Below are 22,500 nucleotides of genomic sequence, written 5' to 3'. Positions count from 1 at the left end.
GGGCTCAGGACTTCTCTGCAAGCATTACAATAATAACGTCATGATTATATTTCACTTATTTTGCCTTTACCTTAGATAGTGCTTACTGCCATGTGGACATTGCATCAGTCCACGATTGCAATATCATAACATTTGGATGAATTGTGCTTCACAAGTCGACACCACATGCATACATGAAACAGACTAGGGGACAAACTAAAGCAGTTAAATGGCACATTGACAGCGGAAGAAAAAGAATAAATGAAGACTGGAAAAAGAGAATGCGTAGCAAATATAGGAAGAAAGCAAAGACAGAAGGCCGGATAAAAAGGGAACCTCAACTGTACTTTTAGATAAGGCGACAGCTGTGTAGACCTAAAGACAAAGCTACATTAAACCTGTGGATCGGGCCAACACACTGAAGGATGAACTGCGTGCCACATGCTGCCGTTCCAGCTTTATTATCGCCTGTGTACTCTTCACAAACTGATTATACCGCAGCTCCTCTCAGCAAACTACATTTGTTTCACCTATTCTTTGGGTGTGTACGTAACAGTGTGTGTGTAGACTAGAACACAAAAGGAACAATTCATCTAGTCTGGGAGCTCAGCGATCTAAGAGACAAGCAGAGAGAGAGAAAAACAGAGCAGTGCACAACATAGACGCACAGACATACAGAGCAGGAGCCATTGCATACATCACATATTGAGGATAGATATACAGAGAGACAGTGCTGGAGAATACACTCGCATGTTCAGGGAGGAAGTAAAGGAGTGAAGCTTTGAGAAAATCCAGGTAACATCAGAACACCTGATTAACCCTCATTCTCCCCTGCCTTCTCCAATTTCAATCAGAGAGGAAGTGAGCAGAAGCTGTTTCAACTTTTTCATTAGAGGTGTACCAATGAATTGAGTCAAACTGTTTTCACATCTAAGAGACAGCTGCATCAATACATGCAGCGTTCAAATAAAAAAGGTTAGAGGGACACTGAAGCTACATTATTCCTTGGTTCAATTGTAATCGAACAGGACATGTGTGTTGTTATTATTTTAGTGCCTGATAATGTAATTTACTCCATGACTGCTCCTCTTCAAACCCACTTCATGTGTTATCAGCTTCATCACATCTCACAGAATGTAGGATACCGATTGTTAACCTGTTAAGCCCTGAGCCTGTTTTTCAGGTCTCAGGCTCGAAAATGACATTTCCAGAACAAATGACCATAACTTCCCTTCTAAAAGGGGAAAATTAATAATCTTTTTTCTCAAAGTAATGATAAACCTGTGAGTTGGATGTAGAAAAGTCAGAATCAATATAGATGTTTTTTATTGAAAAGAAAAAGAAAATTCAGATTGACATAGTAAAAAACTGATAAATTATAGTGTCCGTCCGAAAATTCTTTTTTACTTATAGTGAAAACTAACCGTGGATGATGGTGAGTAGACTAAAAGCTTTAGGAATCCAAAGTACAAACATATAATAAGTACCCTGTAATCAAGATGAATGCAAAACAATTGACATTTGACCTTTTTAGAGAGGTTTAGCAAAATAAAACTCGCACCTCTGAGGTGATTTGGGTGGAAATGGCCGTTTTTACCGTTTCTCTGGAACCCATTGGTCGATGTTGGTGATTGACATCTCTTTTTGACCGTTAGAGCCAATAGAATCGAAGGGGGATTTCCACATACACACACACCTTACCATTGAGACATGAGAGTTATGCGCACACAGTTTTGCATGGGAGCGAACCTATCTCTCGCTCTGACATCTGGAAACGGAAAAGCAGGTTTATTGCTTATGGATTATCAGAAATCATTTCAAAGGGACACAGACACATTGGATTAACCTATGGATTAACCTTCAGCAGCGTTTTAATGCCATTGAAGACCACTTTTAATCAGACAATGACAAAGGTGAGCCATTTTGCCGTTTTTAGCTACCCAGCGCCACATGTTTTGATGTCTGTTCTTGTTCATATCTTCACGAGTTCTTATCATGGATTGATAATGTAGGTACCGATCGATTCTGTGTCATCTCACGATGCTAATAGATGGGTTGGACGTGCAGCTACAATAAGTAATAAGGGTGTTATGAGTGAGTTTCTGTGCAGTAATGTGTTAGCATTTTCGTTCGTGGCTAATTCAGAGGCAGAGCGTTAGCTTTGTGGGTTTTAAAAAAAAAATATCAGTTAGCTGAGTTTCTTTCCGTTACATAGATACAAAACATTCATAGTTTATTGAATATGAACATGCCCTCAGACGCTGTTTCCTGCAGATGACGCGTTTTTCCCAGGGGGGCGGTGTAGAACAGGTTAAGACATCTCTGCAGCACCAAAATACTTATATTTTCACATGTTTAACCTTTGAAAAATGTCTTGCTTACTGCGGGTTGGATATGGCACAAGTCCATATTGTGAATTTGATCAAACTTCCATTAATTGTGCAACTTTAAATACTGTCATCACTTATTCTGTACACTTGTATGCACACATCTAAACTCTGCAGTAACAGCAGCCTTTCCCCTACACACAAAAACTGTCACTATAACTTCCCATCGCGATGTGAAATCTTTTCCGAGCTAGTAATATTTCAAAGGGCTTAAGCAGGATTCCAGTAGAGTTGAGTGTCTTTACTGATTAAAGAGCACAAGACGGACAGAATCAAAAAGTGCAGCACTCTCTGCAACCCTCCAAAAAAAAAAGCTGCGAACACAAGTGGCATTATTTATGGAGGAGCTGTATCAAAAACACACGCAGGCAGCCCCACACACACACACCTTGTGGTATCTTGGGGGGCTGGTGGAGCGTTAAATGTTGCAGTACTTCAGTGTGACAGGAAACACTGTGTTTATGTGCTTATCGCTGCAGCCTGGACAAGAAAGGCCCTCTCCTCTCTGATGTATGGCTTCTTAATTAGAGCTACACTTAGAAACAGAGCTCATATAAGCATACACACACACACACACACACACACACACACACACACACACACACACACACACACACACACACTACACAAGCATCAAGGAAAGAGTGACTCTCATCATCACTGCTATTGTAATTAACAGTGGTCTGTCTGTGTGTGTGTGTGTGTGTGTGTGTGTGTGTGTGTGTGTGTGTGTGTGTGTGTGTGTGTGTGTGTGTGTGTGTGTGTGTGTGTGTGTGTGTGTGTGTGTGTGTGTGTGTGTGTGTGTGTGTGTGTGTGTGTGTGTGTGTGTGTGTGGTGTGTGTGTGTGTGTGTGTGTGTGTGTGTGAGCTTTTTCTAGCCGTTACTATTTGAGGAAGTGCAATGTACATATCCTGCTTCTCCCTAAAGCTGCCCCTGAGTTATGTGCTCATATACAGTGATATACTCCTCTATTACGCCGTTCTCCATAACTTCCCGTTGAATAACACCTCTCTGAGTTATTAATGAACTAAGATTAAATGAGGTTAACTGGAAACGGAGCATAAAACAATCACATAATAAACAGCATTTGTTTGTTTTCTGCAAATTAATTCCCTGCTCCTCAGGCTGGGATGCTCCTCAATTTGAATTTGTCGGATAATAGGCAGGTGCACGCTCTGTAATGAAACGTGAAGAGAAAGTCAAAGCTGTTTAATGTGTGTGTCTGCGTGTGTGGGAGTGAGATATCCAATCCACTTCAAGTTAATGTGAAGATGCACATGCATGTTTATTGGTCATATATGAAAAGATACCAATTACATGTTGTGGTAGCATTTCTGTGTGTGTATGCTGTCCAATGCAATAAAGCCTAATATCCAATTGTAATAAAAAAAATATCTTATATTGAAAAACATAAACAATATCACAATAGATGTACAGATGAGTTTATAGTGTGTGTGTGTGTGTGTGTGTGTGTGTGTGTGTGTGTGTGTGTGTGTGTGTGTGTGTGTGTGTGTGTGTGTGTGTGTGTGTGTGTGTGTGTGTGTGTGTGTGTGTGTGTGTGTGTGTGTGTGTGTGTGTGTGTGTGTGTGTGTGTGTGTGTCAGAATGTGTTGATGCCATCTCTCTGTGTGTCTCACACTGATGCCCATGCTTTATAAATAAGGCCCCATACTCTACATCTATAACCATTTCTTTAGACGGTGTGTACAGTATCAGTCAACACATTACAGTGTTTGTATTCGGCACCAGAGGTTGCGTTAACCGAATATTTTACATCAATGACGGATTTTTTCTAACAATGACGGAAAAATCTGAAAGCAGTCCGTCATTTTGACGGATTAGAACACAACTCGGAACAGCGCCAAAATGCCCACCAGCGGCCCACATTATATTACATCCTTAGTGGCCAGGTCGACTGAGGGCGATCTACTCTACTGTAGTCTGAACTATTATGTAGTCATTCACAGCCCTGTCCAGTTGGTGGCGAGTGTGTGCATATTAAGTAGCTATTGTCTAGTCTTGTTTTTGACCTCGTTGTTTAACCGGCTTTAGCAATCGCAAAATGTCACGGCAGCTGATCGTCCGAAGCTTTTTTAATAAGCCCAGTAATTGTGTGGCTAAACGAGGTGAAAAGAGGGATTGATGCGGTGGAGGATGAAGGACAAGCCAGTAAGACTAAAACTGACAACGTTCAGCTAGCGGCAGAGGGGCAAGCAAGTGGCAAGGAGTTCAAGCGGGAGTACCGGGTTCAGTGGGAGCAAGAGTTTGAGTGGCTGAGGAGGGGAGAGGGCAAAATGTTCTGTGACATCTGTAGAAAAGCTAAGATGAGTAACGGATTTGTTTGAGGGTGCACGACGATGCAGAAATCGGCGTTCATGCGACAGCAGGTCAATTGTGTTGTTCTTGTACATGTTTTGTTCATATTCTGATTGTAATTGTCTCATTTAAAACGATGGCATTGTTCATATTTGCCTGTTTAGGCACAATGGTGGAGGTGTTTTTAGCGGGCTTTGCCCCCCTCTGCTGTCTGTCAGTGCAGGAACAAATAAATCATTCATGTTCGTGTTGACATGAAAAGTGACCACACGGTCGGTGTCTCTGTTCATCTTTTTATTTCTCCATGCCCTTAAAAGTTCTGTATGAATCATTAAAACATGAATAAATGAACATTTGCTGCTCAGTACCCAAACATAAATATTAAACATATCTCATCTCATCATTAAAACATGAAAAATAAAATGACGGATAATAATGGATTATGACGGAAATGTTACGATCCTGTCCGTCAAAATGACGGACAACGAAAAAGTCTAACGCAACCACTGTCGGCACACTGTTGATCATCACAACAGACAAAACATAATCTTTCTTGTCATGATGACACCTGTCGTTCGTCATTCGACAAGTGAGCGTGAACTTGGAAAGTTCTTAAGCCATTTTGTATGGCGGAAAAAACATGTTCTTCAAAGAAAACTAGATCTCATTGTGCTCCTCGGCAAGTTTAACCACGACGTGTGAATATGGACAGGTCTCTGTTATAGATGGTAAAAAAAAACGTATCCAGGCTTGTGGAGTAACCAGGGTATACGCAGGACTCCTGAAGTCAAATGTAAAACCTTTTAAGACCTCATCGCCACTTGGAGTTTTAACCGGTTACCTTGGCGACACACTTTACCTCATATTTACTATATACAGTATTGATTGTCCTTCCTCCTTATCTTCCAACCATTTGGACGCAAACTTGCATTTCCCCATAACGATGTTGCTTAGCAACCGGCGTAAACGGACCTTCGCGCGCTATCAAGCAGTGAGCGTGCGATGTCCTGTTCAGATGACGTCAAACCCAACGGGATGCCATCAATAAAATACACAGAATCACACGACACACCTACGCCATGATTACATTCAGGCAGACTGCAGAACACAACCTCTTTGGGCCATTTATATACTTCTTGAAAACAAGCTACAACATGTAATACCTTGGAAAATGCCCGTTAATACTTTTTAATAGCCTTAATAAATGTATCAACTTTTAATACTTTTTAAGACCCCGCGGACACCCTGGTAATGGATTACATGTAACGGGATTACGTAGTCAGGAGGATACAAAAAAAAAGTTAATGTATTCCCTTAGTTACGTTTTTAAAAATGTGTAATCTGATTACTGGTGCACTGACCTTTAGAATAGTCCACCACATCGAGCCTACTTCATCTATGAGTGGCTTTTTCAATTCTCCCCTTTTTTCCTTCCACGGCAACCTTTGCTTGACCTTTACTGGTGGAGAAGTTATCAGCCTTATTTAGTCCCCCCTCCATCTGTCTCTATTACTCAGTGTCTCTGCTTTCCTTGTTGCTCGCTCTCTGTCGCAGTGTTTTTCCCACCTTCCCACTAGGGTTGCCAGAAAATGACCATGATCAAAATCGATTATTCGGCAGCCCTGGCGAATAATAATCGATTATTCGACCGACCCCTCCCCCCCCCAACCCCCCCGCGGGAGAAAAAAAAAAAAAAAAAAAAGGAATTCCGTGTTTTTTTCTTTACTGGAACATGTTTAACAGTACAAACAACAAACAAGCATGTCATCACAACGGCGTGGCCTTGAAGTGAAGTTGGTAATGGCCGGCTGTGCTGCGTCTTTCTCTGTAACCTCTTTGGCGTGCTTCGCACTCAAATGCCAACGCATTGTTGAGGTTGAGCTGTGATAGACCAACGTCTTTTCGCAGAGCTTGCATTTAACTTCCTTTGGACTTGTAAGTTCGAAGTAGTTCCACGAGGAGGAACTCTTTTTACCTGCCGCTTTGTTCATCTTTAGTCGCACGTGAGAGGGGGGGCGGGGTCGGTGTGTAGCGTGCTGCAGCAGCAGTCTGCTCTGCACGCAGGCTTCCTCCAAGTTTACAGTAAAACAAACTGGTGGTGTGACCAATGACAATTATTAATACTATTACTATTATTAGCATATATATATATTTATATATATTTTGGTTGAAACTAAGCAAGAAAAAAAAAAAATACATAAATAATAAAAAAAAAAAAAAAAAAAATCGATTTTTAAAAATAATATTCGATTATGGAGACTGTAGCGAATAATCGAATAATCGCTGGCATCCCTACTTCCCACCCCCCCCCTCTGACTCCTGTCTTCCATGAGTCTCCTGCTCTGCTCCCTGTGTTTGGCGCTGACAGTGAGGACAGTGTGTTTTTTAGCATTTATATGTTAAGCCTCTAATCTCTCACATCGCTCTGTTCATCCCTCTTGATCGTTAAGACGTTTATAAAAGGCAACATGACATTTCTTACAAATGCCATGTACTATAACATACTCGTTGTTGTTATTGTGTGGCTGTTACAGCATGTTACATTATGGGATGGATAAGAGTGGACAAGTGAGTTGTTGTAGGGACATATTTGAAGAGGACATATTATGCTCCTTGTCAGGTTCATAATTGTATTGTGTGCCTCTACCATGCTGTTTCTCATACTGCCAGCCAGCACCTATTTTAACCCTCCGTCTAAAACCAGAGCCCAGTGTGCTCTGATTGCTTAGCTGGCTGGCTCTGTTGTGATTGGTGAAATGCTTAGAACATACCCACTCCTTAGCATATCACGTCGTACAATGTGTTGGAGCGCTAGCTAACAGAAGCCCGATTGTTCCAGAAAAAGACCTTTTTGAGCATTAAAGCAAAAATTAGCAAAAAGTCCAACACAATTTGAAATGCAACAAACTACCCACACAATATCCCAATGTGATGGACAAAACAAAAAGCAGTAACATGGTGTGTGTTGAATCTCTATCAGTTAAAACCTGACTCACGGAATGTGAATCTCTGGCTGCTGCATCCTGTCTTGCACAAACTCATTCAATATGTTCCTCTCTCACTCCTATCTCCTCTTCAGTCTGCCTCTATCTTCTCCTCCTCTCTCCTCCCTCTCTAACTGTAACACTGTAACTCACCCTCTCTCCTCCTTCTCTTTACTCATGCTCTCCTTCAGCTGTTGCAGTTTCTCCTCCATCTCTTTGCTCTCGTGGGCCAGCGACACCGTCTCCATCTGCAGCACTTGCAGGTTCCTATGGCAACATCAAACACACACTCACATATGTGCAATCAATCAACAACGATCAATCATACAAATGACCTACTCCGTCAGATTGGACGGCCGGGCTTTCGTCAATATGTGCTATTCATCGACTGCACTGGCAGATCCCTGTTGCCATGACTGATCAATACTTTAATCAATTAGTCACTGGATCAGGGAACCACCAAGCCAGACATCAATCCAGTCCATTACCTGTTGGCAAATGAGAAACTTTGTGGGAGATTGGACTCAATTTTGCACTGGGGCATTATGTAGAAAACGAATACCCTGCTCTGAGAACGATCGCGTGGCTTATCTGGCCTGAAACTGCATTTTGTGAAATGCTCTATGGGTGGAATCTGAATGGGAAGAGATGGAAACAGTATGGCCGCCAAGTAACTCTAATGGGCTTCGACCAAATGCCCTAAATCACATCATTGATCGTATCTCATCTTACCTGGCATTGAGCTTGACGGATTTGGCCTTGTTGTAAGGAAGCACCACAAAGTCATTTAAATTCATCTCTCTTCTTTGCGAGGGCTCAGGTATTCCTCCTGCGTCTCACGATGTGCTTCTTTTTTTTTTACGAAGAGTCTCTTCTGCAATAAAAAGCAACAGTCGTGGCATAAAACGGGCTATCACGGGCAAAATCACTCACTGCCATAAATGAATACAGCTGCGATGAAATTAGCAAAATAGCAAGGTCAGATTTGGTCAAATGTATAAGAGGCAGTTAAACAAAGCGATCCAGTGTGTTTAAATTGTATCTGACAGACTTAACTGCCGTTTACACGGGATAGAAATGGGTTGTATGTATCCGCTACTTTTCTCTTTCGTATAGCCTGTTCGTTCACACGAGACCGCAACGGAACCAAGGAAACAGACCCCGCAAGCGATAACGGGTCCCAAAGTGGATAGATCTGCGGACGGAACGCTCTGGGGGCCAAACGGCTCCGTCTGTACGTCCTATACGATCATTTCCTGATAACGATGAAGCCATAGCCCCGCCGCCACTGACCATGCTACAGCAGTGAGCAGCAGAGGAGGGGACCTCTGCTGCTCACTGCTGTAGCATGGTCAGTAGCTACTGTCTGATACTGACCATGCTACAGATGTTAGTGCAACATCTACAGCTCCTCTACCACAACCATCAGCAACAAGTGGACATGGAGAATTACATGAACTACATGTTGCTAAATCCACCGAGGAGAATAAACAGAAGGGCAACCAGGCAACCATGGCAACCATGCTCGAGGTCTTCTTTGTTGCTTTTGGTGTAATTTGTGGCGGAAGTACAGCGCCACTTACAGGCCCGGGATATGTACTACAGCGTCTCCAGCGGGTTGATCGGTCTCGTGTGAACGGAGACGTGTATTGAGCCGTATCCGTGGGAAGTAGGAGTGGGCGATACCACAAAATCTGGATTCGATCCGATACCAAGTATTTCAGGGCCAGTATCGCCGATACCGATATCGATAAATCATCATAAATAGACTAAATCTGAATTCATTTTCATGAATAAAGACAGGACAGTTTTTATAGAGAAATAAACGTTTTACTTTTGCAAATTTAAAGTGCAAACATGAAAAATAACAATACAAAGTGGCCAGAGTAGCAAACTGTCTTCTTGCACACATCACAGTTCGCTAAGTTTTAATTGCCAGTTGTGAAATTGCTCCACACAACGCTCCTCTTTCTCTCAGCCATCATGCGCGTGTGTTGCACTCGTTGCGAGTCGCTGGCTGCTGCTGTCCTGCCCTGCTGGCTGCTGTCAGTCAGCTTGATAATCGGTGTTCAGGCAGGGAGCGCGCTGCCCGTGTGCGAGCCTCCAGGAGAGGAGGACATCAGTGGAGAGAGAAGAAAAGAGCATATACTTGTGTTCGTCTGCACATAGTTTTTTGAAGAAGTAGACGAGTAGAGGAGACGGGGAAAAAAAGTATAAAAGTATCGATCCTATTGGCTCTAGTATCGATATTTTGAAAGATAACGTAATATCGGAAGTATCGATATTTTGGGATCGATCTGCCCACCCCTAGTGGGAAGACTTTTTTGATATCGAATTTGGTTCGTTTGCGTTTCGTTTGCGTTCCCGTGTAAATAGTCCCTTATATGCTTGACAAATAGCTGGAAACTCTTTTACGGCAGTAAAAGCCAATTATGTAAATTAGCCAGTAAGGCAGCATATATTGTTTTACAGAAAAAGCCAGACAGCCGCACCTGCTGGCAACCGAGCTGATTGCAGAGTCACATTAGGGGGAGGTGATTAGCTTCTGATTTGCTCAAGGTGGGGAGCTTCTTAAAAAAGACCCTGACATTTCACCTGCTAGGAGCTACAGTATATGAAACATTTTTCAAAAAAGCAACATACATTTGTATTTGGGTTAAATATTATTATATAAATAACATATTGTGTTTACTTTATGCTGTTGTGTGGTCTATCCTGACATTAGTTAAGGACAACAACGTCCCCACTCAGCTGTGACATAACACTTTGTGCTAAATACACACACACACCTTGACACATGATACCCATGTCACGTAGAAGTCAACAAAACAATAATTAAACAAAGTGAATTTGGATCAATTCATACAAACGGGCAGGACAGTATCACAAAATTACACCTGAAAAAAATACTTGTATACCTCCAAATCAATATGTCTGCAGTTTTCTTGGTGACAGGAGAAACAACATTATTAGCATTGAAGTATATTTAGAGTACCATAAGTACTCATTGTGCAGATTTGCCCATTTGAGAATCGTGTATATTATGTTTTGATTATAATTATGCATGTATTAATGTGTTTATCAATTATTCATACTTAGTAAAAGTGGAACTAATTTGAATCACTTTATTTACTGCTGGGTAGCATGTCAATTGAATCCAGGTGTAACTAAAGTATAATTTAAGTGTTGATCATATTGTTATAATTAATCCATGTCTACAAAGTAACTAAAGGTATAGATGTAGTGGAGTAAAAGTAGGCTACAATATGTACCTCTGAATTGTAGTGAAGTATAAGTAGCACAAAATGCAAATACTCAAGTAAAGTACCAGTACTCCAAAAGTATACTTAAGAACAGTACTTAGTAAATGTAGCCTACTTAGTTTCCACTACTGCGAGTGGCTATACAACAGCTAACGGCTACAGGAAGAAGTCAATATAAAATGTATTAAACTACTGCTAAAGTAACGTTGACTTACTTAAAAGGTGTCAGCACCCTACAGTATATAGTAAATGTCCCCAGGATTTAATTGAAAGTAAGTAAACGTGAAAGTGCTGTGTCGGTAACATCGCGTTAACGTCACAGCCACAGCACATTAACTTTACACACTGCGAGGACATTAACTCACCTCCCGTCACTCTCCTTCGGTTTACCCGCCTGTATCAGCACTATCAATCTTACCCGTTTCCAATTCTGCCGGCTTTATTATCATGAAATGTCATCTTATAAAACAAAAATGTATGTTTAAGTATGTAAGCACCTCACACTCATCTCTCCGTGCTCAGAGCGTTTGTATTGAGCTGTCGTCTCCATGGAAACCAGCGCCACTCTCGCGATATTCCCCGCAGATTTAAAAAAACAAAACTTTATTAATCAATAGTCCTTAACAAACCTTTAAGGCACTTATTGTACATCAATAACAAGGCGCAAATAGATAATAGATTAAATAAATGTGTACATCTTACAAAAATTATAGATTACAAAACAGAAAAAACAAACATCATTGTTAACAGAGGAAAAAATAAGTCAAATAATAAGAAAAGTGTCTGTGCGTGTATTTCCTTTATGTAATGAAGTGATGTTGCTTCAATGCAGTGAAGTGGAGCTTAACCTTAAGATATTTGCATTTATGTATGAAGTGTTTGCTTAACCAGATAAAATTATAAACCAGAAATTCCTATTTTTTTATTTTAAAAATACTCCATCTTTAAATTAGTTTGGTGAAGTGAACTGATACACCTTTTAAATATAAGGCCAACTCTGTAATGCAAGCCAAAATTGTGGAAAATATGTTCCACTGTCTCTATCTGTCTTTGTCAGATAGTCCTGCTGATTGTTAAGCAATAAGCTATACTCTTTCCATTTTGTTTCATTTAATCGTTTATTTGAATAGGGACAATGCACATTAATTAACACTCGTTTAGACAAATAATGCTACAAGTGTAAATATGCCAGATTTTAGCTTTGAGCATCCATAGTCCCTGACATACAACATATAAGAACATGACATTTGTAAACATAGCAAAAAATAAATACATGATATACAAAAGAGCAAAAGCAGAAGTATTTACCACATGGCAGTACGCTATAGCAGCAATGACATATTAAGTGCAAGAGAAGATACAAGAGATGCATAAAGTGCGAGAGAAGATACCCCTGTATAAAAGTGCATTTAGCGGTGATTGCACGTCTGTTTGTTTCTCAACCATTCTTTGAGTTGACCTTTAAAACTATTGAGAGTGGGACAATCCCGTGTCTCAGTTGGGAGGTTATTCCAGAGTGAGCTGGCTTTAATGGAAAGTACATTTTGACCAAAAGTGGTCCGTCTGTGGTGGACCTCACAGTCTCCTCTGGTTTCTGACCTTGTGCAGCGTCCAGTGTGTTTTCTCTGGATGAATTCCCCTAAGGGAGGGGGGGGGGGGGGGCAGTCCATGTAAACATGTATAAAACAACCATTTGAAAAGACTTAAAATGGTCAAAACTCAAGAAATTGTGTTTTTCAAAGATTTGACAGTGGTGGTATGAATAAGGCTTTCTGTCAAACACCTTGATATCTCTCTTGTACAGCTGTTCTATGGGTTTCAGGTTTGTGGCTCAAGCAAACGACCAGTTTGTGAAACAGTATTCAATGTGGGATAGAATCATACAGTGGAGGTATGACTTTGCAGCATTGACAGTTAAGAAAGGTTTAATGTCGCGAGTTGAATTTAATGGTATTGGATACTTTCTTGTTTCTTAAAAGTCAAGTTCGAGTCCAGTATGACTCTGTCAAGTAAACTTTGTGCCAAACTATAAACTTGGTTGATATACTGTATCTGCTTGGACTATGTTTTTATCAATATAAAAGTCAAACTAAAACACATTACATCAGACTTCCTGTTCAGTACTATCTGTTCGTATAATGTTATATCTTGTTTGCTTCATCACCCATGGCAGATGATCCTTTCGAAATGGAACTATGCTACGACTTTAACTGTAAACATAAAATACACTAAGTTATATGAAAGGATCAAATGTGCAAGAATATGTGAAACTGTCAATGTGGAAGACATCTAAAACATCTTGTTATTAATGTGTTTTATCTTAAATTGTTCTTATGTGAAAGTTGAACTGTGTAGAATGTCAATGTCTAGAAATATCTTTTTGAGTAAAGGTACAATTAATAAATACATAAAAATACTTATTATAGTGGGCCTTTGTTTGTTCAGGGGATACACATCAGATTCAAAGACATCAAGTCCCATATTGCTTCAGCAGGCTGGATCGTCGCCGGCAGCGGGAATTCCCTTCAAGGCTTAATTAAAATCCTCATAGCATCAAGATGAATGTTTTATCGCTCTGATCAGAGCTTTGAGCCCATGGTTTAACAGACTTTAAAGATGACAAGCATCAGAGATCATAAGCAAAATGAGAAAAAAAAGGTTTTGACAAGTTATTTAACTGTTTACACTGCCTGTGTCCTTACATCAATTATATATATCATAGTGTTTGTGTCTTAGAGATAAAACGATAGACTGTTTTCTTATCAGCCCCCAATTAGCCCAATGTTCATAATTTCCCTTGATGAATGCACACAAAAAACGCAACACAAAGCAATGTTTACTATTAAAATCTAAGCTGTTTGGTTTTGTTTTCCCCTAAATCTAAAAATGAATGAATTGATATCAGTAAAAAGGATAAATAAAAACTCTTTTTGGAAAGTACAAGTTAGAAGAGGGACCAGGTGTGTGTAGAAGCAGGCAGAATACTCAAATGCGAGACTATCCAAAACACCGTGACGACCTCCTAACCTATCAGGCTCTCCTCTCCTCTTTCTCTGCTTCGATCTCTCAGGCAAAAAGCACTTTCTTTCAAGATAAGATCCAATCTTCCTATTCCAATCCCAAAAAACTATTTTCCATCTTCTCCTCCCTCCTGGACCCCCCCAAAGCCCCTTCCCCCTCCTCCCTTCTGTCAAGCGACTTTGTTAACCACTTTGAAAAAAAAGGTTGATGATATTCGCTCTTCTTTTTCTGACTCACCTTTACTCACCGCTGGGTCACCAGACCCTCCTTTCACCCACACACTGACCTCCTTTTCCCCTCTCTCTCCAAGTGAGGTTCTCACCCTCATGACCTCTGCCCTACCACCTGTCCTCTGGACCCTATCCCTTCAAACCTCCTTCAGACTATCGCTCCTGATATTCTACCGTTTCTCACCCATTTCATCAACACTTCTCTAACTTCTGGTCACTTTCCAAACAGTCTCAAGGAGGCAAGAGTAAACCCTCTCCTAAAGAAACCCACTCTCAACCCGTCTGATGTTATAAACTACAGGCCTGTCTCTCTCCTCCCGTTCCTGTCTAAAACACTTGAACGCGCTGTCTTTAGACAACTCTCCTGCTATCTCCATCAGAACAACCTTCTGGATCCGCACCAGTCTGGTTTCAAGGCAGGTCACTCCACAGAAACTGCCCTCCTTGCTGTCACTGAGGAACTGCACACTGCCAAAGCAGCCTCCCTCTCCTCTGTCATCATCCTTTTGGACCTGTCTGCTGCATTCGACACGGTGAACCATCAGATCCTCCTTCGCACTCTCCAAGAACTTGGAGTTTCAGGCTCTGCACTTTCCCTCCTCACCTCATACCTCAAAGACCGCACCTACAGGGTAACTTGGAGAGGGTCCGAGTCCGACCCTTGTTAATTAACTACAGGGGTCCCTCAGGGCTCTGTTCTTGGTCCCCTCCTCTTCTCCTTGTACACAAACTCGCTCGGATCAGTAATTAGCCCGCATGGTTTTTCATACCAATTAATTCTGTCCTTTCCCCGCTCAGAGACCCAGGTCGTCGCACGCATCTCTGCTTGTCTAGCTGACATCTCTCAGTGGATGTCTGATCATCACCTCAAGCTCAACCTTGACAAGACTGAACTGCTTTTCCTTCCAGGAAAAGATTGTCCCACTCTTGACCTAACAATCAACATCGGCACCTCTGTTGTTTCCCCGACTCAGACTGCAAGGAATCTGGGTGTGACCCTAGATTTGCAGGTCTCCCTTGAAAAAGAGATCTATGATCTCAATGGGACCAATCTGGTTAAATAAAGGTTTGAAATGAAATGAAATGAAGATAACAACCTGTCCTTCACTGCAAACATAGCTGCTACAACCCGCTGCTGCAGATACACGCTTTACAACATCAGGAGGATGCGTCCCCAGCTGACCCAGAAAGCGACGCAGGTTCTGGTTCAGGCTCTCGTCATCTCACGCCTAGACTACTGCAACTCCCTCCTGGCTGGTCTACCTGCATGTGTCATCCGACCTCTGCAGCTCATCCAGAATGCAGCGGCTCGTCTGGTCTTCAACCTTCCTAAATTCTCCCACACCACGCCGCTCCTCCGCTCCCTCCACTGGCTTCCGGTAACTGCTAGAATCCACTTCAAAACAATGGTACTTGCGTACCATGCTGCGAATGGATCTGGCCCTTCCTACATCCAGGACATGGTTAAACCGTACACCCCAGCACGTGCACTCCGCTCTGCATCAGCCAAACGGCTCGCTGCACCCTCACTGCGAAGGGGACCCAAGTTCCCATCCGCAAAAACACGTGGGTTTGCTATCCTGGCTCCAAAATGGTGGAATGAGCTCCCCATTGACATCAGGACAGCAGATAGCTTACACACCTTCCGGCGCTGACTGAAAACTCATCTCTTTCGACTCCACTTCGAGCGATAGAACTATTAACAAAGCACTTATATACTAATAAAGGACTGGCTTACCTAAAGCCAGTTGAGTAGCACTTGAAATGTTTTTGCTCTATGAAGCCTGATGTACTTATATGATTCTGTTTTCTTCAAGTTTGTATTTTGTTGGTCGAACGCACTTATTGTAAGTCGCTTTGGATAAAAGCGTCAGCTAAATGCAATGTAATGTAATGAGACTAAATATGTAACTGCAGGGCACAAAGGGGGTTTGCAGAAATAAACAAATGAATAATAGTTAATTTAGCTTTTTCTCTTCTTAAGACAACATTTAAATCTATTATCTTCTTTCATCATTTGTATTTTATCTGTGTTGTTATTCATAATAATAATAATGTATTTGTATTATTATAATTTAATTGTATTAGTCATATAGTAGTGGTATCATTTTGTTTTATTTCATTATTATCATTGTAGTTATCGTGGTAGTACCAGTAGTAGTAGTAAAGTAATAGAAGTAATATAATTTGTATTTTATTGTATATAATTGTATTATTATTATTTAGTTAGTTTAGTTTTTTGTTATGTTCTAGATGCCTATGATGCTCTGTACATAAGTCTATCTGTGCCATTACAGTTCAGCCGTGCAGTCATCCATACCGCCCTGATCTGTATTCTACGACAAAGGAAACTTTCTGACACTGCTGAAAAACCCCTCCTCTCCTGCAGACCATGCCCCTTCCATTGCTCTTTTGTTTCGGTCTCCATCCTTCCTCGCTGTCCTCTCTACCAAACCACAGGACAATTATGGCTCAGCAAGCTGCGAACACACCTCCACCTCCCCCCTCAATCCTGCTCTCCCCCTTCCTCTCCTTTGGTCTCTCTCTCTAACATTGTTGGCATATGACCTATTGCTCCTGCCATCAGGGAAGTGTGAGTGTATGACTTATTGAGCGTGCCTGTGTGTGTGTGAGCGTGGATGGTCATTTAGGGTTGTGACCCTCCAGCTGGATTCTGTCTGTGCTGCTAAACAGCTACTCTCTCCGCCTTCCTCTCTTTCTCCCTCTCTCTCTCTCTCTGCCTGCATAGACAGCTGGGCGTGCAGTAGCATACCGATGAGCGGACGAGTGAAGAGAAGCGAGAGAAGGAGTAACAGAGGGATATGAAAAGAGGGGGATGGAGAGAGAGGAGGGCATTGCAAGAGGCCAGGAGGCACATGGAAAAGCAATGCGAGAGAAAGAACAAGAGAGAGATGGAGTGCATGAAAGGAGGGGTACAACAGCAGAGCAGTTGCAGGAAAAGGACAAGCACTGTGCTGTGAAATGTCAGGACTATTTAATTCATTAGGAGGCAATGATTATGGCGCCGCGCTGAATGTCATCTGCTGGGTTAAACCTTCCTCTGCGGCCTCATGCTGCATGTACTGTATATATTGACTGAATGGAAATGGTTGGAAACCTTTTTAACAATGACAGAGACAGAGGAAGGACAGTCACCAGCATTTTTGTGACTCCTAGTATGCACAGGGGGGTTGCAGATAATCCTGGGCGACAGAATAATGGAGAAATTGTTAAACAACCTTGAAAAAGAGGTAGTACACATTCATCCTTTACACCTACTTAAAGTCACAGTGGGGTGGAGACTATCCCTGCATGAACAAATGGCTTCAAGCGGGTCACCTGTCTATCATTGGATTAACAACAGATATCTGGGTTTAACGGGCAATTTGTAATCTTCTTGGTCACCTGATCTGTCTTTGGGGCTACAGAAAGAAAGGGAGAACAATCACAGATAAAGCTGGCCCATGATCCAGGACGGTCTCGCTTTGACTGTCAGGTAACAACATTAACCGCTGAAAGTTAATGATGTGGAAAGCATTTAACCTTATAGTAATTGTATCCTGACCTGAAATTATCCTACCAAATCAAACTTAAGTGCTTTGAATAGAAATAAATGTGTGGTGTAGGAGATTACTTTAATAATGCCAGGCCACGGAGCTGGTGCTAATTGTTTAAGCTTATAGCAAGGAAGATCAGTTCCAGTCTAACATAATGAAAAAAAGATAACAAGACATAGTAAAACATTAAAACGCACACAAAAAGCAGCGAGCCAGTAAGTAATGACTAAAGAACCCAATAACTTTACTCATGTCTGTCTTCTTCTGCTGTTCCCGTTAGTGTTTACTTCCTGTCTGTCTTATTCTAGGGTTCCCGTTAGTGTTTACTTCCTGTCTGTCTTATTCTAGGGTTCCCGTTGGTGTTTACTTCCTGTCTGTCTTCTTCTGCTGTTCCCGTTAGTGTTTACTTCCTGTCTGTCTTATTCTAGGGTTCCCGTTAGTGTTTACTTCCTGTCTGTCTTATTCTAGGGTTCCCGTTAGTGTTTACTTCCTGTCTGTCTTCTTCTGCTGTTCCCGTTAGTGTTTACTTCCTGTCTGTCTTATTCTAGGGTTCCCGTTAGTGTTTACTTCCTGTCTGTCTTATTCTAGGGTTCCCGTTAGTATTTACTTCCTGTTTTCTTTCTTCAGTTTCAGCTGTTGAACGCAATAGAATTAATACGATCATTTTCAAAATAATTTAGAATCAATATTGTGAGTCAACTCGTTGGTTTATTTAGTGCTTGTAAGAACTGGGAAAATGTACTTTGCCTCGGGATCCTGCTCACCCTGTCGGTTTTCTTTTTTCATTAATGACCACCCATATGTCCCTTACATACGTTTGCATCACTACCATAGGGGTGCACCTTTGTTTGAATGTGGGATATTGTTAAGAGGTTTCACAACCATAATACTCATGCTGCTGTGTCGAGCAGATCCCATCTTCGGAAAATAATGACATTCCTTCTCGCTGAGGTTCTTATCACCAACAAACCCTTCTCATGACTGTGAGGTACTCAGTGGATACCAGTCTGAAAAGATGACAAGGGTTCGAGAGGCTGGAGCAGACAATGAGTTTCAGATCCATTACCACCCCACAGCGGGAAGAGACGATGGACAGGAATACTTGTCCTTGACACAAACAGAGTCCAGTATGCTGACTCTCCTAATGATGTCTCCGTATACTTCCCACTGTGTGTGTGTGTCTGTTTTCTGCCATAGGATAGATGAAAATAATTGAATAAAAGAGCATTAAAGAAATAAAAAAGAGATGGGAGATGGATGCTGACTTTCCAAAAATAAGGCATATGGTCAAATAAACGACATGCTGTAGTAGACTATTCTGCTGTATAAAAGCCATGAATAGCATTGACGTTGACACTGGATATATGAGACACGGAAATAAAATAAAAAGGTCCGGACGAAGCAGAATCCACTGATTATGGCGGCAGCAGCAGAGGTGGAAGGAAAGACAGAGACAAACACACACTGAGGAGGTGAGTGTATGGACTGATAGGAAATTAGAAAGTGAAGGGAAAGGTATAAGTGATAAAGACAGTTGCAGTATGTGTGACAGGGGGGAAAAAAGAGCGCGACAGAGAGATGAGAACATGGAGGTGTCAGGAACTGGTCATTGGATGTCAATGAGACAGAGAGGTAATGAGAGCGGTGTTGGAGAGGAAAGGACACAAAGGCCAAGTCAGAAATTGAAGGGTTGAGGAAGGGAAGGATGGAGGCAGGGAGGGAGAGATGGATGAGCGAGGAGGAGGTTGGGGGCCAAAGAGGATTGCACGTTATTGGCTCTTCGTCATGTGAGTAAGCTTATGCTGATGGCACTGTGGTGATCCTTTAGACATTCAAGCACACGACGTAGAGATGAGGCCGATCCATCAAAACTCAGGTGAGTATCTGACAGTTAGTGGGGCTTAGGACTGCCTGATGGTGGGCAATGATTCTAATGCCTCTACTGGGACATGTCTCCATGCTTTAATGTTAAGAAAGGTCTTTATTTTTCTCATACTGCCTGTGCTGCAGCCCCTCTTTTCACCCTCTGTCTGAAACCAGAGCCCAGTCTGCTCTGAGTGGTTAGCTGGCTGACTGTTGTGATTGGACAACCACTTATAGATGTCCCGCCCTGAGCCTATCACGTACAATGTGTTGGAGCGAGCCAATAGAAGCGTGAGTGTTCCGTGGTGATGTCATTTTGTTCCAGAAGGAAACAAAGGAGTCCAATGGAGGAGTTTCAGTCAGGGGGGGGGGGGGGGGGGGGTGTAGGGGAGACAAACTCCCTCTGAAGGGATTTAAGCCTTGGCAGACCATTTACATGCACCAAAACCTATAACACACTACAGGAAAGGTTAAACCCCAAAAAGCATAAAAGGGCCCCTGTTAAAATGCATTTGGATGAAATCAGGGAAAGGGACGTGTGTTGATAGACGACAAAAGGAGTGTACAGTTAAGCAGGATAGTGAAACACAATCCTCCACTGGACGGTGATTTTATTTTGGCTGGGCTGGAAGGTTCGACAGCAGCACAGCACTGACTTGCCTTGTTAAAGCTGCGTGAAGATAAAATCATCCTTATTTTATTTAGTTCCAATCTATTATATCCAACTCTAGGAAATGACAATAACCGCTGTGTTGGAATCTGGGTCAGACATGACGTTTAATAACCAGGGAACAAGATGAAACTGTTTGATCACACCATCGTATTGTTCTGCCATGGATTATTGTGACAAATGGTGGCACGAACAAGGTTTACAATTGACAATTTTACCTCAAATGTCTGTAAAACAATGTGCGTGGGTGCGCAGGTAAAATAATAAAACTCACTGCTGCGATGTTGTTACTGCTTGATCAGTCTTGCGATCCCTCTCTCTTTCTCTTGATCACACAGACACATTTTTGCAGGTACACGCACACACCTGCATAAAAGCACACACACACGCAGTCACAGTGGTGTATTGTTGAGCTGCACCTCTACTGCCATCTAGGGCTCATATGTGGTACACATCATGGATTGAATGCACCAGATGATGAAAGCTAAGAAAAATGACTGTTGACCTCTCAAGCTATCATTGTGATTGTATCCACACAGATTGGGGAGGGGAGGAAATAATCAGACATGCATAGGGATGTGATCTGCACATTCACAATATAGCTAAATGTCATACACACATTAATAACCTGCAAGCCTTAAATGCATCAGTGTTGTGAATTACATCAGATCACAAAATGACTGTTTGAAACCAGTTTGAAACAATCAAGTCTTTTTATATTGTCTATGCATATGCCTCCATTACAGTGTTCAGTGTGTGGGTCTGTGAGCTCCGTGTACACATCAACACCATCCAATGCCTCTGATTGTTTGCTTTTGTCTGATATGACTGTTTCCCATCCAGTTTGTGTTTTGGGTGGATAAGCAGTTTGCAGTGTTGATTCCTGTTTGTTTTTGAGTCTGATAAAATGTGGAGAGTGTGAGAGGTTTTCCAAATAGGGGACCTTGTAAATAAACTACATTACATAGAGAGGATGAATGGATCTTAAAACACGATAATGATTCAGCAATTTACAACTTCCAGTTCCCTTGGCTAGAAGTCTGAAATAGGTTCTATGGTTAACACAAGCTGAAGAGATGTGCAGGTTTTGTCCTAAGACATAAAACACGTCAGCTAACGTTAGCTTTTTATGTCTGCCGATTGCCAAAAGGAACCGATCAAACGTTAGACTTTTTCACAAGCCAATCTGCGTTCATTTATCCTGTCCCAAACAATAAAAGACCAAGGGTTTTTGTTAATCATCAATGTATATCAGCCACATCACCTGCTAATACTGACCTGTTCATACGTTGAGAACCTAACCTGTTACATGTCTGTTGTTGTATGGATAAGATAACAATATATGAGCTAATCAGTGAGCTCTTCTATTTGATAGAGGTTGTACACCAAGCTAGCTACTTCCAGCCTCAAAGCTAAGCTAAGCTAGGCTAAGCTAGCGAATCAACCACTCAGAGCCTAAACAAACAATGTGGTAACAATTTTCTTATCTTAATCTCTAAAAAGTATGTTTTTTCCCAAAATTGTTCAACTATTTCTTTAAGAACCACCAAAATCAGTGTCCGTAGAAAAAATGGTGGAGAAATGCATGCTTTATTGACAGGAAAAGCCTCTTTTTTACAAGCTAACAGGCTTCAATTATGCTCTCGCTTTTCCACCTCCACCATGTCAAACACTGAGGCATTAACTACTGTTTCGTGGTGGCAAATGGTATTTAATTAGCTTTGTTGATCTGCGTTCATTTATCCAGCCCCCAACAGTAAACAGCCAAGAGTTTTAGTTAATCATCACTGTATCAGGCCAGACCGCCTGCTAATACTGATTAGCTGTGGATTAATGGCTAAACACATCTTTCGCCACACATACACATGCACACAAACACAAAGTTTGGAAAGCCTTTTTTCTTTTTATTGTATCGAATTATAGTCTTATATAATCATGCACATGCACAGTAGGCTACATACATGCATACATAGACACAGTATTTGGAATGGACATTTTCTGTCATTGCGGCACTTTCCCAAACAGGCTTTGATTAAACAGCAGCTTAGAGCGCTTTAATTTCATGGAAGAACAGACAGCGAGGGAGGGAGCGATGTAGGGAAACAGAGAGAGAGAAGGTGTGTGTGTGTGTAGAGAGAGAGAGAGAGAGAGAGAGAGAGAGAGAGAGAGAGAGAGAGAGAGAGAGAGAGAGAGAGAGAGGGCTGCAGATGGATGCATGGACAGAGACTGAG

General features: G+C 41.7%; 1 protein-coding gene across 1 annotated transcript in view; it reads right to left on the bottom strand.

The window, feature by feature from the left end:
- zbbx (zinc finger, B-box domain containing) overlaps window positions 1-11,465 on the bottom strand; it is a 33,776-nt gene extending 22,311 nt beyond the window's left edge. The window contains exons 1-3 of the mRNA XM_071205174.1: window positions 11,294-11,465; window positions 8,398-8,539; window positions 7,819-7,932 (exon numbers count right to left, since the gene is read on the bottom strand). Coding sequence (XP_071061275.1) covers window positions 7,819-7,932; window positions 8,398-8,462 — 179 coding nt within the window. The 5' untranslated portion in view covers window positions 8,463-8,539; window positions 11,294-11,465. The remainder of the gene's footprint in view (window positions 1-7,818; window positions 7,933-8,397; window positions 8,540-11,293) is intronic.
- Window positions 11,466-22,500: the final 11,035 nt, after the last annotated feature.

The sequence above is a fragment of the Pseudochaenichthys georgianus genome, chromosome 13 (genome assembly GCF_902827115.2).
Source record: "Pseudochaenichthys georgianus chromosome 13, fPseGeo1.2, whole genome shotgun sequence".
In the NCBI taxonomy this organism is placed as follows: Eukaryota; Metazoa; Chordata; class Actinopteri; order Perciformes; family Channichthyidae; genus Pseudochaenichthys; species Pseudochaenichthys georgianus.
Note: the sequence above shows the minus strand (reverse complement) of the source record. Positions and strands in the feature narration are given on the sequence as shown.